Here is a 17438-nt window from a genome sequence, read left to right on the forward strand (position 1 = left end):
AGTTATCCACCGAGAAGAGCATCGTTTCAGTTTCTTGTTGAATAAGAGACAGTATGTTACAAACGACAGCTTCTGAAAAACAATTGCACACAAACAGTGTGTGTGACTACTATGGATTCTGCTGGGAAGTCTGTTATGGCATAGTCACAAACGAGAGTGTTCCAATCGGTGGACAAAACAAGGTAGTTGAAACAGACAAGCATGAACTACTGGGAAATACCAGAGAGGACGACCGTTAAAAAAATAAGTTGAACATATTTGGGTATTTGGTGACACTGAAGGAGAATCCCGCAAGTGCTTTGTAGGTAGAGTTTATTCGAGGGAGAAGAAAACTTTAGTCTCTATGATAAAGCGATTTATTTTGCCAGGCATGAAAGTGATAACAGATGGCTTGAAGCCATACAATACCTTAATGAAAAAAGGATTTCATCATGAATTTGTGAATCATTCCGTTGAATAGGTGTCATCAGATGATCCATATGTCCACACAGAATACTAAATGCTTGTGGAATCTGTGCAATTGTTGATAAAAAGAGAGGCATCCAAGAGGTAAGGACGAACTCTTAACGCTTCCAATACCGATATTTCCATAAATTGAACTTCTGAGGAAAAATTGACCCTCCTGACACTCTCCCAATATTTCTGACAAACACAGCAAGAGCGTACCCGGGTTATGGGGAAATAGGATCGCTTCTGGGGGCTTATACAACAGAAGGAATGCCAGGGCACAGCAGTTTAGTAATATAGAGAGTTTAGAAACAACTGTTGGTTGGCTCACAGGGGGCAATATGGGCAAGTTGCCAACTGGTCGGTGTTGCGGGACTGAATATAATTGACATGTGTATACAGGGTGCAAATAATTTTATCTTATACAGCACAACGAGAATTGACAATGATGATTCAAAATCAGTTTGCACAATAAACACCTGCTGCAAGTTAAGTGATGGTTGCTAATATATAGGAAGATAAATTGCAGATTCATTCACTATGGAAATGAAAAACTCATAAGAATATAAAATTAACAATTCTGGCTTGAAACAGGCAGCCCCACCATTTAGGATCCAAAGCATTAACAGTGACAAATACTTTCTGACAAATGTACAAGATAGTGTTGCAGTCGCATTTTTCGGTTTTGATTAGCAGTTTAGTTATTTAATATATTAAAAAAATTTAATCTGAGTTTTATTACCTTGTTATGTTGGCATGGTGAGCCTTAATATTGACATCTGGATTAAATCTGAGTGCACTTTCACGAGCCACCTTAGCTTTAGATTCTCCAACATGGCGTTTGTGGAACAGAAATTGTCGGTTGAGGTTGCTAACATCAATGGTATCTAAATCAACCTGTAAAATGTGAAATATAATCAACAAAAGAACTTTGGTTCAAAAATATATGGTTATACACGATGAACATTAACATTTAAATGAAGTAAACAAAGAAACAGGAATGTACAGACTGTTAAAGTATCAGTGTCTAATCACACTTCTGTATGAAGCAATTTTTGTTTCTCGGCAATTCGCACAATTCTTGTTGACTCAAACAGTAAACTCCAATGGAAAGTCCAGGATTGAATCATTAAAAATGAGGAAACAATAGACTGCTACTCACTACATAGAAAAGGAGGCATAGTGTAGTAGCCACGTACAACGGAAAAGAATGTTAGCTTCAGCTTTCAGAGAAAATCACTCTTCAGAAGCACCAAACATGTGCATGTGCACACTGAGAGGAGGAGGGAGGAGGGGGGAATGAACAGGTTGGGTAGTGAGGGAGGGGGCAGGGTAAAGGGAGAGGAGATAAATAGAGAAAAGGACTATATAGGTGCGTTATAAGGATATGAGGTGTGAGAGAAAAGTAATGAGTCTGACTTTTTATTAACGAAAGTTTTAATTTTTTTCAAATAACGATATTGTCCTCTTCGAACTAGTTCCCGTGGGCAGCTATGAACCATTGGAGCTGCTGTTCCCAGTCTTGGTAGCAACACTGAATGTTCTCCAGAGTCTAATATGATGTCATTTTTCAAAAAAAAAAAAAAAAAAAAAAAAAAAAAACCACCTCAGATTAGATGAATAGAGGTGCTGTAGAACAAACTGGAATGCCTTTTGGAGTAAAAAATTCTATGATGGAAGTGCAGCACCCCTTATCTGCAATGTCCAGTCTCACTTGATTCACCCTTTTCCTGAGCCTTTCAAGGACATCTTTGTAAAATACTTGGCTGACAGTTTGTTTTGAATGAACAAATTCTTTATGCACGATACCCCTACTGTTAACAAAGTAAGTCAGTATTGTTCTGATCTTTGATCTGCTACACCTACATCTAAAAGATACTCTGCAAGCCACCGTACAGTGCATGGCAGAGAGTATCCCATACCCCTACTAGTCATTTCCTTTCCTGTTTCACTCACAAATAGAGCAGATAAAAACGATTGTCTGTGTGTTTCCATTTGAGCCCTAATTTCTTGGATCTTCTCTCTGTAGTCCTTACATGTGATGTATGTTGGCGGCAGTACAACCATTCAGCAGGCAGCTTCAAATGTTGCTTCTCTAAATTTCCTCAATAGTATTCCTCGAAGCATCTCTAACACCTGTGTGTTGTTCAAACCTACTGGTAAGAAATGCAGCAGCTTGTCTCTGAGTTGCTTCGATGTCCTTCTTCAACCTGACCTGGCACAGATCCCAAACACTTTAGCAGTATTCAAAAATAGGGCACATCAGTGTCCTATATGCAGTCTCCCATACTTTCCTAAAATTCTCCCAATAAGCCAAAGTTAGCCATTTGCCTTCCCTTCCACAGTCCTCACACGCTCGTCGAGCTTTTTTTGGTCATGGAGATGTTTCACTATGCCACTCCTCACTTTGCCATTTTGCCTAAGGATCATACACAAAAATTAAGGATACACCACCTGTGATCACATGACTGCACCATTCATGGTCATTGGCAATCTTCTCAAGATCAACACACGTTTCTTCGGTTGTCCTTCTGCTTGACTGTGATGTTTTTGGCACAAACCTTTCACATGAGCAAATCTTCAGTAAAAATTTGATGTATGGTGAAAGTAATTAAGTTTAACAGGTCACTCATCATGCTAATTGTTAAACGATAGTCTGATCTCTCAGAAGCAAGCACACAATCGACGTTTTCTGAAGCTGAAAGTCTCCCTCAGTGAGGTTCACTTCCATCATGTTTCCGACCTTGAAAAAAATGATTTGTGCCAGAGAAAAACTTGTACCCTTGATAAGGAATGTTCCCCATAGGCCTGTTTCAGCTTTTGAAAGGCCACACTCGTGGATCTCCAAAGTTTAACATAAAATTCAATTGCATAATGTTTGCTCTAAATTCCACCGTTCTACTTTCATAACACACAATGAAAGCGCATCTTTACTGATGGCACTCTCAAAAATCATGTGGTGGCTGTATGGAGCTGAAACTTGGACAGAGTGTCTGGAAGGTATGAACACACCAGTCTACACAAGCAGAACACAGCATTGCAAGATTGTTTGCATTACTGTCAGTCTGAATACTTTACTGACACACCTTGTAGAAGGCGTATGTAGTACTGGTGCAGGAACAGGGGAGAGGATAGGCAGGTGGATAGGGACTAGCAAAGGTAGAGGGCAGGGGGAGGGTTTAGAGGAACAAAGAATATGTTGCAGGGAGAGTTCCCACCACTGCAGTTCAGAAAATATGGTGTTGATGGGAAGAATCCAAATGGCACAGGGTGTGAATAAATTGTTAAAGTAAACCTAAGTTTGTAACTCACATAGCTGCTTACACAGATGGCCCTACCTTTGATGGGGTAGTGGATTCCAGTGACAGGACTGGAGTAGGTGGAAGTGGGAGGATGTATGGGACATGTCTAAATTTACATCTATGTCTATACTCTTACAAACCACTGTGAGATGCACGGCTGAGGTACACCCAATTGTACCAGTTATTAGGGTTTTCTCCTGACCCATTCATGTATGGAGCACAGGAAGAATGTTTGACTGAAAGCCTCTGTGCGTACAGTAATTATTCTAATCTTATCCTCACTATACCTATGTGAACAATACACAGGGGATTGTAGTACATTCTTAGAGTAGTAATTTAAAGTCAGTTCTTGAAACTTTGTTACTAGACTTTCTCGGTGTAGTTTACGACTGTTTTCAAGTCTTCCAGTTCAGTTCCTTCAGTATCTCTGTGACACTCTCCTACGGATTAAACAAACCTGTGACCATTTGTGCTATCCTTTTCTGTATACGTTCAACATCCCCTGTTAGTTCTATCTGGGGCAGGTACCAGACACTTGAGCAATATTCTAGAACTGGTTGAATGAGTGATTTCTAAGCAATCTCCTTTGTAGACTGAGTGCACTTCCCCAGTACTCAACCAATAAACCAAAGTCCACCACCTGCTTTACCCATAACTGAGCCTACGTAATCATTCCATTTCATATCCCTGCTAAGTGGTACATCAGGCATTTAGGGGAGTTGGCCGATTCCAACAGTGACTCACTGATATTATAGTTATACGATACTGTGCTTTTGGCCGGCCGGCCGGAGTGGCCGTGCGGTTCTAGGCGCTACAGTCTGGAGCCGAGCGACCGCTACGGTCGCAGGTTCGAATCCTGCCTCGGGCATGGATGTGTGTGATGTCCTAAGGTTGGTTAGGTTTAATTAGTTCTAAGTTCTAGGCGACTGATGACCTCAGAGTTAAGTCGCATAGTGCTCAGAGCCATTTTACTATGCTTTTTCATTTCAATGTGTAGGGCAAAATTTTACATTTCTGTCCATTCTGAGCAAGTTGCCAATCTCTCCATCTGGATCTACTGCAGGAATATGAGCCACAAGGGATGGGGTTGGGAGCAGGTGTGTAATAGTGACAGCATAAGGTTGAGATGGAAATGTACTTCTGCAAAAGCCTAATTAAGACTCTTGGCATATTTGGAGAGCAACCATACATCACTAAATGTGTGATGACCACAGGTAGCTGGTTGTATGGAAGGGACTTCTTTGTGTGGAATGGATGGTAGAGATGGGTTGTTCACGAACTAATGGGTCCAAAGGAACAGTTCACCAAAATGAACGGAAGGACTGAGGAACAAATTCTAAGTCTTTCATAGTTCACCACGGTCGCGGCTTTCTACTTATAGTTCCCGGGAATGGGAAACTGTAGATTTCATGCCCGCAACGGCACATCGGCCGGTCTCATTCCAGTCTTGGTTCCATTCCCGCCTGCCTCAGTCTCGGTCTCCCTTGGCCGGACTCATCCTCCTTCGCGTGGCCACTTGCCTCAGTTCCACTGCCGACCACTCCTAGTTAATTCAGTATCGAGTTGTTGTTTGTTTCATTCGCTGCGCACGCCCATTGTAGATCAGTTTCAAACCTTTTTTGAACTCTGGACTTTGGCTCTTTTCATTTCTATTCAGTGTCCACAACTGGTAATTAAAATGTATTTTATAATTACGTAAACTACATAAAAATTACGTGGTATGTAATACATACATATTTTCAGACAACAAAAGGGCATATCAGCTTACTTCACTATTTCGATAAACAGCAGAAAACATACTAATAAAAAGACAAGTATTTTTGTTATTACACATGCAAAGGAAGTCGGCACAGCACACAGGAGTGGCAATTTTCCATCTTTTTTTGATCCAAGGTAAAACAGCATGTTCATTGTTATGGAAGACAGACCGACTTACAACTGAATGAAGCCCGCACTCTAAAATCTAGTGCCTGGTGCCATAATTTGTAAAGAGAATACAATAACTTCTACAATATTATTTCAGTGGTACAGGGTGGCGCATGAAAAATCGGACCCGAGTACTAAGCTGCTCATTGTCGACCACCAATCATCATCTATTGTTTCGAAGTTGTTGTTTGCATTAACTTATTCGTTATTTCTTTACTGCCTAATTATTACATTTTTATCTATTTTGCTTGTAGCGGTCAACAAATCGTGCGTAATTGGCAAGCAGTCTGTATTCGGGATCGGTTTTTCGTGCGCCATCTTATATTTTGCAGAATCACAAAAATTATTTCCACAAGTGTGTGAGAATTCTGTAATGAATAAAAACTCTGTACTCCAGAGGGGAGGCAAGTGCCCCCTCTTGGCGCCTTCCATCTTCAGTCACCTTTGCTGCTAATTTTCAATTTTTCATAAGAACCGCACAAATGAACGGTGAACGAGTAAAAATGAACGGTTCCCAGAAAAGAGCGATCACCAGTGAACTAGTTCCAAGGATGAACGAGTCTGCCCATCTCTAATTGCTGGTGACAGGTAGTCTGATGTCGACGGAGGTACTGAAGTAGCCATTGAGGATGGTGGCTGAGCAGGGCCAAGTGAAGCAAATGTGAGAGAAGGTGTTGAGATTCTGGAGGAATGTGGATAGGGTGTCCTCACACTCTTGGTCCAGGTCATGATGATATATGAGTCTGAACAAGGTGACTGGGTTGTGATTCTGGTTGGTTAGGACGGATTCTTCTAGCTCGTCCATAACTAGGCTAGCATATGACAGTGCTTTGCAGGTGCCAATTGTTACATCATTGATATAATTATAGGCGATGCCTTAAAAGGAGAAGTAATTCGAGCATACACCTTAATGACCTCACATAACCCAATTACACCTCTTCTCTCTCTCTCTCTCTCTCTCTCCACACACATCCACCTGCATCCAACCCTATTATAGTGTTTTTTACCCCCAAGAGTTATTTGGAATGGAAGGTCAGATTTCTTAAACAAACCATCAAATTAAATTAAATTAAAAAAAAAAGAACTGTTTTTATTTAATTCCTTACATGTTTCCCTATTTTTCTACATAGTTTCTATATTTGTTTAAATGTATGTCATAGTGTTCTACGAGCTTTTCTATCAATAAATTAGACACCTAATTCCTTAGAAGATAACTAGTCTTTAACGGCTTCTTTCATCTTTTCATCTGCTGCGAAGTGCTTGCTGTTGAGAAACTCTGAGTTTGGTCAGGGAAATGCAGTAAGTGGCTGGGTTTGTTGTTGGCCCTTGCTGCATAAACTTGAATAACAAGACTCCATGTCTAGCCTAAAACACAACTGCCATAACCTTGCATGTTGAGATTGGCTGCTTGGCCTCAACTCTCACTGATAATGTTATGAGATCCCATTCCATTTACTGACATTTAGATTCTGGGGTCATGTGAGGAACCCAAGTCTTGCCCCTGTGACAATGTTCTCTAAAAATTGATCACCTTTATTATGACATCAGCATAAAAAATCAAAAGCACAAGCCATTCTTTTCATTTTGTGTTTCTCAGTAAGCAGTTTGGTAACCCAACACGCACACACTTCGTGAAATTGTAACTTTTCAAAGACAATTTTCCACCAAGTTGTTCTACCGACATCTGGAAATTCCGATGCCGAAGTTGAAATTGAGAATCGCTGATCCTCACGAATCTTTTCGTCCACAGCTTTGAGATCACTGATGGTCAGGCTGATTTCAGTTCATCATGGGCATTTTTCCATCCGTCCTTTAAAGCCCTCACCCACTTGAGCACTTTGCTGGCACACGTTGCACTGGGGCCACATACACATGACTTATCAGTTGGTGAATTTCCGCTGCTGCAATGTCCCTTGCTGTCCAAAACTGAAACAGAGACCTGTATTTCACATCTGTGGGCTGATCAATTGTTTTAAATATTCTTAACTGACACTGTAAAGAGCACATTGCGGCAATACCAATGCAAACTGTGTCATATGGTGAACAACGCATGCCGGGAGTTGGTGCAAATGCATGCTTCACACAACATTAGATTAACTACGGCAATTCGGACCTTACTTTCTGAATAACCCTATTATTTATTTTTGCTCTGACACAATTCTGTTTTCAAGTTAATTATACTGCATTTTCAGTTCTCACTATAGCCCTGCTACTTGTTTCATCTTTTTCCATTATATTTCATTCTTTTTTTGTGATTTTCCTAACGTATTTTTACACATTTTTGTCTTCCACCATGAATCCTTGCTCATTCCATCTGCACCAATACAGGAAAAGTCCTTCTCCCTAGACAGAACGTAGTCTCAGATATTTTTCATGAGTTGTTGCCTGGCTCATGAATCCTCCCAAATGACCTCATTTTAAATTTACCTATCTCTGGATGCAACACTTCCTTCCACAATGCCTTTGCCTGTTCCAAGTCAGACTGCAGCCCTCACCAACCTAGACCAGTCTACACTGCCTTGCATCATCCCTCACTATCCTTAAAATTCCCCCTTTCTGCAATTAAATTCCTGCGTCCCATCTCCCAGATTGAAACCCTTGCCCTCAGCAGCATGTTGCTGCACCTGAAAAAATTTGGCGCGTGAAATGTTAGTTTTTTAAAAGTTTTATTCATACACGTGACCACGCCACAGAGACCAGCCCAGTCAATGTGCTAATCAAGTAAGCCACTGGATGGTATTCTTGACATTATATCAAAACTTTCCGACTAGATGGGCTTACTATACTAGGTACAACACAGGAAGACCAAGAGTGAAGTAATATTTTGTAACCTGTGCACTTGCATGCTACCAGTGAACTGATACGTTGCAAATTTATCTGGGGCTAGCAACTCGTGTTCAGAGCAGGGCGAGCTAGGAAAAGCTGTTAGGATAAGTATGATGAAGCAAACTTACTTGTCCCCTTCAGTAGCACTACATCAGCAGTGTAGTTACAAAGGTATAAACACCTGAGCTTAGGAGCTCCAAGCATTCAGTCATGCCACCACTCTGCCTGTGTTTTTTTCAACCACAGAATGACAGGCTTTTGAGTTTCAGCGAAACCAGGAACAACCCTTGGTGATGTGAATCGATTGATAACCAAGCCACTGATTAACTCATCGCATTCCGGTGTACCATACCTGCGGCGCTGTGGTTGCGGGATTTAGGGAATATCTCACTGATGTGGGGAGCTGGGTTCCAGCCAGCCTCCATCTTCTGAGCAGCTCTGGCCGACGGACTGCACGCTGTCTATGATCTGGCTGTGGGATGCATGCCTTAGCAGTTTCCTAGCCACCTAGACATCTTTGGCCACCATCATGGACATCACCACCCAGCATCAGGACATCTAGCATTGGCTAACAAACCCCAGTGCAAGTCATAGTGATGAGCACATGTGTGTGTGTGTGTGTGTGCGCTCAACTGACCCGACTCTGGAGGGTGTGGGTGGCCCATGCTCGTCTTTATGGCTGGCAGCCCACAGGTTATGTGACAGTAGCCATCGCAACCCAGGACAACAGGCACCACTGGGCATGATTGAGATGTCGGCACATTCCACGATCGGCTGTGCTGGCAAACACACAATGTGGCCCCGAGGTGGGCTGGAGCACTGTATCAGGCTGCTGGGATAAACATCTGCCAGAACTATCACTGTTTCACTGTGCACCCTGGGTTGAATCTGCTTGCTCCATCACCATTTCTCTGACCCATCCTCATGCATAGCAGCCCGGAATATGCCAGTTAATTACAGTTGGTGTCAGCAAATGATCGTTACACTTCACAACAATGGTTTTGTAGGGAAGTGTTTGTCCATGGGTAAATGCTATGGTTTAGTGAGAGACATGATTGTTGCGCAACTCCTGCTTGGTTTCAAGGAGTAAGACAGGGTACTTTAGTAAGCTAAGTATCACCAATGGTACCTGGCATAGCTCCAATTCAGCAGTATAATCCCAGCCCAATGTGGTGCGGTGAATCTCACTTTGTTTATGTTTAATGCAGTATCTATACTCAGTTATCAGACTTAATTTGTGGAGGACTAGACAGAGTATGTTTAAGGTTACATTTGTGAAGTCACGTGAACCTGTAGACTTATTATTTAAGGGTGATAATAGATACAATAATTTATCACCAGTGAGGAGTCACTTTTGCAACTTGCAGGGCACAAAAGGCCAGGCATTAAAGCTGTAGCAGACGTGTTTTACTTGCAGACGTGTAGGTCATTTGGTTCAAGATTGTTTGGAATGTGGATAAGTAGTGATATACAGGAAAATTAAATAAGTTTTTATTTGTGTTTCAGGTATTAATTACAGTACACAAAATGCTAGAAACATGTGATGCTACTATACTACAGTCTGTTGCTGCTCTAACAGTAAGTGCAGGTGTTACCGCAAATTTTTGCCAAATGCAGGAGCACGAGGACCACCTTTGCAGATTTGAGGCTTTGGAAGCCAGTCAGGCTCAGTCAAAGTCTGAGCTGGGGAAAGTAAGGCAGAGTTGGGAGTAGTTTCTTCTTCTTTTGATCCAGCAGTAGTCACATTCCTCAATCCATTTTCAGCTCAAATAACGGAAATTGTGTCGGTTTTCACTAATGATGTTACAGTTACTGCTACAATGAGTGGTTGGTCAGACAAAGTAACCCTTCGTGTGGCTAACTTGTGTTTAACAGGGGAAGCCAAGACATATGTGATATTCATGAGACACTCCGTAAGCCACAATCATTTCTGCAGTTGGTCACTGGGCTATGCCAGCATTACCAAAAACAAAAAAGGGCACAGTTTTTTTCACAAGAATCACAAGAAGCTCAGTACTTTCACTTTGAAGTATTTTCTAATAGGATCCGCAAAGTCAATGTTCAAAAATATGTGCCTACTCAGAATGTGGAGGCCAATAAGGTATTACTGCAGGAGGCAGAACATGGGGCTCTATACTACATACACCAAGAGAAGAGCTCTTACAGCTGGCAGTGCAGTTGCCAGTATTCGACACGAACGGGCTGTGAGCCAGCAGCGGTCGCCCAGCACTACGGCAACACTGGGGTGTTGCCACAATAACATAAAAAGAAGCTCACGATCTGACTGGCCGTCATGGATGCGCGAAGCACGTGCGCCAAGGCCGCGTCAACTGTCACAGCTCTTCTCTCGCCGTACACACTGTAGACACTTTCTTGTGTAGAATTCTGGCAGAAATGTCATGAAGAGTACATACAGAGGATCAAAGTGATTTACCAGTAGCTTTTAGAATTGTGGCACAATTGAAGGAAATCGTTTTTGCCATGAAGCAATGAGGTTGAATGCTAATGCGAGGACGTAAGGGCCATATGCAGAAACAGTATATGCAACCAGAATGTGGCTTGTGTGAGGAAGCGGGACAGCAAACATCTGATTATTGACAAGGGAAAAATTAAAAGCACCGTTGGGAGAAGCAGCCATTAAAATCAAACATGAATGCTCTGACTGTCGAAGAACAGTGCCAATAGACCGTAACATTGCACAAGTTAGTTTACAGATGGAATACTACAGCTGGTGGACAGGAGGAGATTGGAGCCACCACGATTAAGCTATGTGGGGTTCACGATAGTAGCATTGAGTCATCACGTACAATGGTACTTGAGTTCACCACTGGGGCAACTAAGTTTATAGAGTGTATGGAAGTTTTGCTATATGTGGATGAAGGATATTAAGTTCAAGGATCGGACTTTGGCAACACAGTAATGAAGAATTGGACAGTTCACACTGTTTTGTGTGCAGATGCATAACATGTGCAAGCAATGTTAATGGCTCCAGTTCGCATAGGTAACTTTGGCAGAGAAGAAGTTAGTCTGTCAGACGGTATAATTATAGCCACTCTGGAAGTATTAGAGGAAGAAGACTTCGACAGATTGAATAAGGATGGAAGCAAAAAGCAGACTGTAAAAATGCAGCTTTATTACGAGAGAAGCTGAGTCTTTTGAAGGGCGTGATTGCACAGCAGTAGAAAAAAATATTGCTACTAAAATATTTACAGCCATCAAGAGGGGAGATGATTGAACAGCAACTAAGAGGTGGTATCATAGAACCTAGTGACAGTTCCTGGAGTGCAAATATTGTTACTGTTTCTAAAAAATCATTGGATGAAATGAAAAAGGTTTTGGTGTGATGGTTGGTTTCTGAATGCACGGACCATTACAGATGCTTATCCAGTCCCCAATATTTCGGAAACTGTAGATAATTTGTATCAATGTTGTTACTTTACTCCAATGGATCTTTACAGTGTTTATCATCAGTTAGAAATAACACTTGAGGATAAGCAAAGACAGCATTTAGTCATGCGGACATTATCAGCATAAGCAGGTGTCATTTGGCTTAAAAAATGCACCTGCTACTTTTCAGTGGTTAGTGAATTTTAAGAGGGTTAAAGCCTAAGACCTGTGTGGTCTACTTAGATGGCATAATAGTCTAGAGGATAGACCTGAACATGTGAGACGATTGGAGGATATTTTTAGTAGGTTTCGATCAGCACATTTGACTGAGCATGGACAAGTGCCATTATGCTCAAATTAGAGTTAACTATCTGGGACACACAATTAGCAAGCGTGGTATGCACACTGATCCTTGTCTTACAGAAGCAGTTCAAAATTTCCAGCACCTCGGACACACAAACAGATAAAATCATTCATCAATTTGTGCAATTACCATTGTAAATTTGTAAAAGGAACCGCAAAAATAGTTGAACCTTTGAGCAGGCTACTCAACATGGGTGAAAAGTTTCTGTGGACACAGGAGTGTCAGCTAGCATTGCAGAAACTGAAGGGCGCACTTATTTCGGATCCCATGTTGGTTTTTCCAGATTCTGGAAACAAGTTCATCCTCTCTTGTGACACTTCTAACGAAGTGGTCAGCTGTATTTTGTGTCAGATGATTGATGGACAGGACCATACAGTACCGTACACTTCGAGGCAATTAAATAAGGCGAAACATAACTACTAAACAACTGAAAAGGAAATGTTAGTGGCCAATATACTGTATAACATGTATGGTAGAAAGGTAGGAGACGAGATACTGGCAGAAGTAAAGCTGTGAGTACCGGGCGTGAGTCGTGCTTCGGTAGCTCAGTTGGTAGAGCACTTGCCCGCGAAAGGCAAAGGTCCCGAGTTCGAGTCTCGGTCGGGCACTCAGTTTTAATCTGCCAGGAAGTTTTATGTATAGTAGAAGATTCAAAGTTGTGACTGACCATACATCATGGAGCAGATGACCATTGCTGGCCAGCCACTCTGCAACATATTAAAACATCCAGCCTAAAAGCATTAGAATGGAGAGCACAAAAGGACAAAGGACATTCGCGAAACTTATACAGAATGATAAAACCCACTATCATATATAAAACATAAAACTAAATTAGCTGATGAGGCATTGTCAGCTAAAATTGAAGGCAATGAGTCCGGTAACTGAAGGGTCCGTCACAGGGCAGACAAAGACGGACAACTCAACAAGATATAGGCCACTGCGCAGCATCGACACTGAGGTGGGTCATCATGGTGCAGGAGGTAGCCATGTGTCACCCAAGCGGCGTCAATGCAGAGCCGACAGAGAACCACAGAATCCCTGCAATAGGCCCTCATGGAGGTCTTCCACACATCTGTAGTCTCCTTAATGGCATGCAGTTTGTGTGTGTGTACTGAGGTCATGCCATTCCGTCTCCCAAAGCTCCAAAACCTTGCAGGCATAGTACTGAATGCAGGTAAGGCCGATCTCCATAAGTGGTTTCCGCATAGCCTGTTTGGCCAGCCTGTCAGCAAGTTTGTTGCCTGGAATTCCGATGTGACTGGGGATCCAGACAAACACCACTCAACGACTGGACCATTCCAGGGCATAGATGGACTCCTGGATGGTCGCTACCAAAGGACTAGTCGATATATTGTAGGCTGCTCAAGGAGTCAGTACACAGAAGAAAAGACTCCCCAGGGCATTAACGGATGTGCTCAAGAGCACGAGATATAGCCACCAGCTCGACAGTGAAAACACTACAGCCATTGGGCAAAGAATGCTGTTCAATATGTCCTCCATGGACATACGTGAAGCCAACATGATCCATCACCCATCGAGCCGTTGGTGTAAACCACTTCATGGCCTCGGTACATGTCAAGAATCGAGAGGAAGCAGCAGTGGAGAGCCATGGAGTTAACCGAGTCCTTAGGGCCATGTGAAAGGTCCAGGCGAAGCCGCGGCCTAGATGTACACCACGGAGGAGTATGTGAATGGACCTGAAGTATAGGTGGTGAAGGCAAGGACTCCATTCCTGAAAGAAGGGATCGGACACAAACTGCAATTGGAAGCCCCGACGTGGGCCGCCGATGCAGGAGATGAACCGCAGTGGGTGGGAAAAGGAGACAGTAATTCAGATGCGCAGGAGAACTGCAAACGTATGCAACATAACTGGCCAGCAGTTGTGCATGCCTAACCTGCAATGGAGGGACTCCGGCCTCCACCAGGACGCTGGTCACCCGACTCGTCTTAAAAGCTCCTGTCGCTAGCCGAATGCCACAGTGGTGCACTGGGTCAAGTAAATGCAATGTGAGGGCGCCGCCAAACCATAACAAGACTCCCATAGTCAGAGCGGGATTGAGCAAGGGCTCTGTAGAGCTGCAGCAGTGTAGAGCGATCTGCACCCCAGTTGGTGTTGCTCAGCCAGCGGAGGGCATTGAGGTGCTGCCAGCACTTCCACTTAAGCTGATGAAGGTGAGGAAGCCAAGTTAATCGGGTGTCAAAAACCAGTCCTAAGAATTGATATGTCTCAACTACAGTGAGTGGATTGTCATTAAGGTAAAGTTCTGGTTCTGGATGAATGGTACGACACCTACAGAAGTGTGTAATACACAACTTTGCTGGAAACTGTTGGCTAGAGCCCATGACTGCACCTTGTGGATGGCTCCCTGTAGGTGCTGCTCAGCAACACCAGTACTGGTGGAGCAGTACAAAATGCAATGTTGTCTGCATACAGAGAAGGTGAGACAGGACGGCCCTACAGCTGCTGCTAGACCATTAATGGCCACTAAAAATAGAGATACACTAAATACAGAGCCCTGCGGGACCCCATTCTCCTGGATATGGGGGGGAACTATGGGAGGCACATACTTGGATACGGAAAGTACAAAGCAACAGGAAATTTTGGATAAAAAAACTCGGGAGTGGGCATCGGAGACCTCACTCATACTATGTGGCAAGGATATGATGTCACCTGGTGATGTCATACGCTTATCGCAAACCAAAAAATATGGCAACCAGATGTTGGCATCTGGAAAATGCTGTTCGAGTGGCAAACTCGAGGGACCCAAGATTATCAGTGGTAGAGTGACCCTGGCGGCAGCCGCCCTGACATGGAGCCAGTAAGCCACGTGACTCCAGGACCAACCCAACCGCCGACACACCATACGTTCCAGTCATTTACAAATGACATTGGCGAGGCTAATGGGTCGATAGCTATCCACATCGATTGGGTTTTTACCGGGTTTCAGCACCGGAAGATGGTGCTCTCCCGCCATTGTGATGGAAAGATGCCATCACACTGTATTTGCTTGAAGATGATGAGGAGATGTCACTTGTAGTCAGATGAGAGATGTTTCATCATCTGACTGTGGATCTGATCTAGCCTAGGAGCAGTGTTGGGGCAATGTGCAAGGGCGCTGAGGATCTCCCACTCTGTAAATGGGGCATTATAGGATTCACTGTGGTGTGTAGTGAACAAGAGGAGTTTCCCTTCCAGCTGATGTTTGAGAGTGTGAAAGGCTGGGGGTAATTCTCTGACGCAGAGGCTCGAGCATAGTGCTCAGCAAAGTGCTCGGCAATCACAATCGTGTCTGTAGGTAACACGCCATTTATGTTAACACCAGGAACAGCTTTGGGGCCCGGTACCCGAAAACACGTTTGATCCTTGCCCAGACTTGGGAAGGTGACTTATGGCACCCAATGATCGACACGTACCTCTCACAACACTCCTGTTTCCGCCTTTTGGTAAGCTAGGGAATGCGGGCATGGAGCCATTTAAAAGCTATGAGGTGCTCCTGCAAGGGGTGCCACTTATGCCGCTGTAGAGCTCGCCGATGCTCCTTAATTGCTTCAGCGACTTCCGAAGACCACCAAGGGACTGCCTTTCACTGGGGGTACCCTAAACAGTGAGGGATCACGTTTTCTGCCGCAGAAAGGATTGTTGCAGGTTGCAGTCACCTGCTCAACCATCACATCGATGTTCCTGTAGGGGGGAATTTCAATGGTGACATGAGAAGTGAAAGTTTCCCAGTCTGCCTTGTTTAAAGCCTATCTGGCCAGTTGTCCGTGGGCCTGATGCCAGGGCAGTGACAGGAAGATGGGGGTCACTACCACACAGGTCGTCATTTTTTTTTTTTTTTTTTTTTTGTGGTTTTCGGGCGCACAACTTCAATGGTCATTAGCGCCCTGACTACTCTAAGAATGCACCGCGAGGCACAAGTTGACAACAACAACTAAAAGGGAAAACACAATAAAAGACAGACTGACAGGCATAGGATTAAAAAACATCATCAAATGTCCTTAGCGAGGTTTGTCAAATTGATAAAACAAAGAACACGAGCAGCTGCTCGTGGGTCATCCGCTAAAATGGCATCTAAAGTAGTAGGCAGGTTAAGATCGAGGCGCAGTGTTTTAAGATCGGGACAGGACATTAAAATGTGACGAACTGTCAGCAAGTGCCCACATGGGCAGAACGGCGCCGGCGCAGCCGTCAGCAGATGGCGATGGCTGAACCGGCAGTGTCCAATTCTTAACCTTGCTAAAACGACCTCCTCCCGCCGAGAAGGGCGTGAGGAGGACGTCCAAGCCACGGGAAGAGGTTTTAAGGCCCGAAGCTTGTTGTCGGTAAGTGCAGCCCAATCGGCATGCCACAGCGACACAACGCGCCGACAAATGACCCTGCTAAAATCGGACGAAGGGACACAACAAGAAGCTGTCCGAGGCTGGAGGACCGCAGCCTTGGCCGCGGCATCTGCAGCTTCGTTCCCAGGGATACCGACATGGCCAGGAACCCACATAAAGCTAACCGGCGTACCGACGTCCACCAGCTGCTGAAGAGAGCGTTGGATCCGGTGTACGAAAGGGTGAACCGGGTACGGATCACTGAGGCTCTGGATGGCGCTCAGGGAATCTGAGCAGATGACATAAGCAGAATGTCGGTGGCGGCAGATGTACAGAACAGCCTGGTAGAGGGCAAAGAGCTCAGCTGTGAAGACCGAACAATGGCCATGGAGCCGGTATTGGAAACTTTGTGCCCCGACAATAAAGGAACACCCGACCCCGTCATTGGTCTTAGAGCCATCTGTATAAATGAAGGTCATGTTGTTGAACTTCGAACGAAGTTCCAAAAAACAGGAGTGGTAGACCGAACCGGGGGTGACCTCTTTTGGGAGCGAGCTGAGGTCGAGGTGAACGCGGACCTGAGCCTGGAGCCAAGGTGGCGTGCGGCTCTCGCCCACTCGAAAGGTTGCAGGGAGTGAAAAATGAAGGTGTTGAAGGAGGCGACGAAAGCGAACTCCAGGGGGTAGCAAGGCAGAGACATACAACCCGTATTGAAGGTCAAGAGAGTCGTCAAAAAAGGAACGATAAGAAGGATGGTCGGGCATTGACAGTAGCCGACAGGCATACCGACAAAGCAGTATATCGCGCCGGTAGGTGAGTGGCAATTCGCCAGCGTCAGCATGAAGACTCTCTACGGGACTAGTATA

At 44.1% G+C, this 17438-nt stretch overlaps 1 protein-coding gene across 1 annotated transcript in view; it reads right to left on the reverse strand.

Annotated features, from left to right (window-relative positions):
- The window catches only part of LOC126253206 (SUMO-activating enzyme subunit 2), a 145111-nt gene that overhangs the window by 89554 nt on the left and 38119 nt on the right, over positions 1-17438 (reverse strand). The window contains exon 2 of the mRNA XM_049954383.1: positions 1190-1344. Coding sequence (XP_049810340.1) covers positions 1190-1344 — 155 coding nt within the window. The remainder of the gene's footprint in view (positions 1-1189; positions 1345-17438) is intronic.

The sequence above is a fragment of the Schistocerca nitens genome, chromosome 4, assembly GCF_023898315.1.
Source record: "Schistocerca nitens isolate TAMUIC-IGC-003100 chromosome 4, iqSchNite1.1, whole genome shotgun sequence".
NCBI lineage: Eukaryota > Metazoa > Arthropoda > Insecta > Orthoptera > Acrididae > Schistocerca > Schistocerca nitens.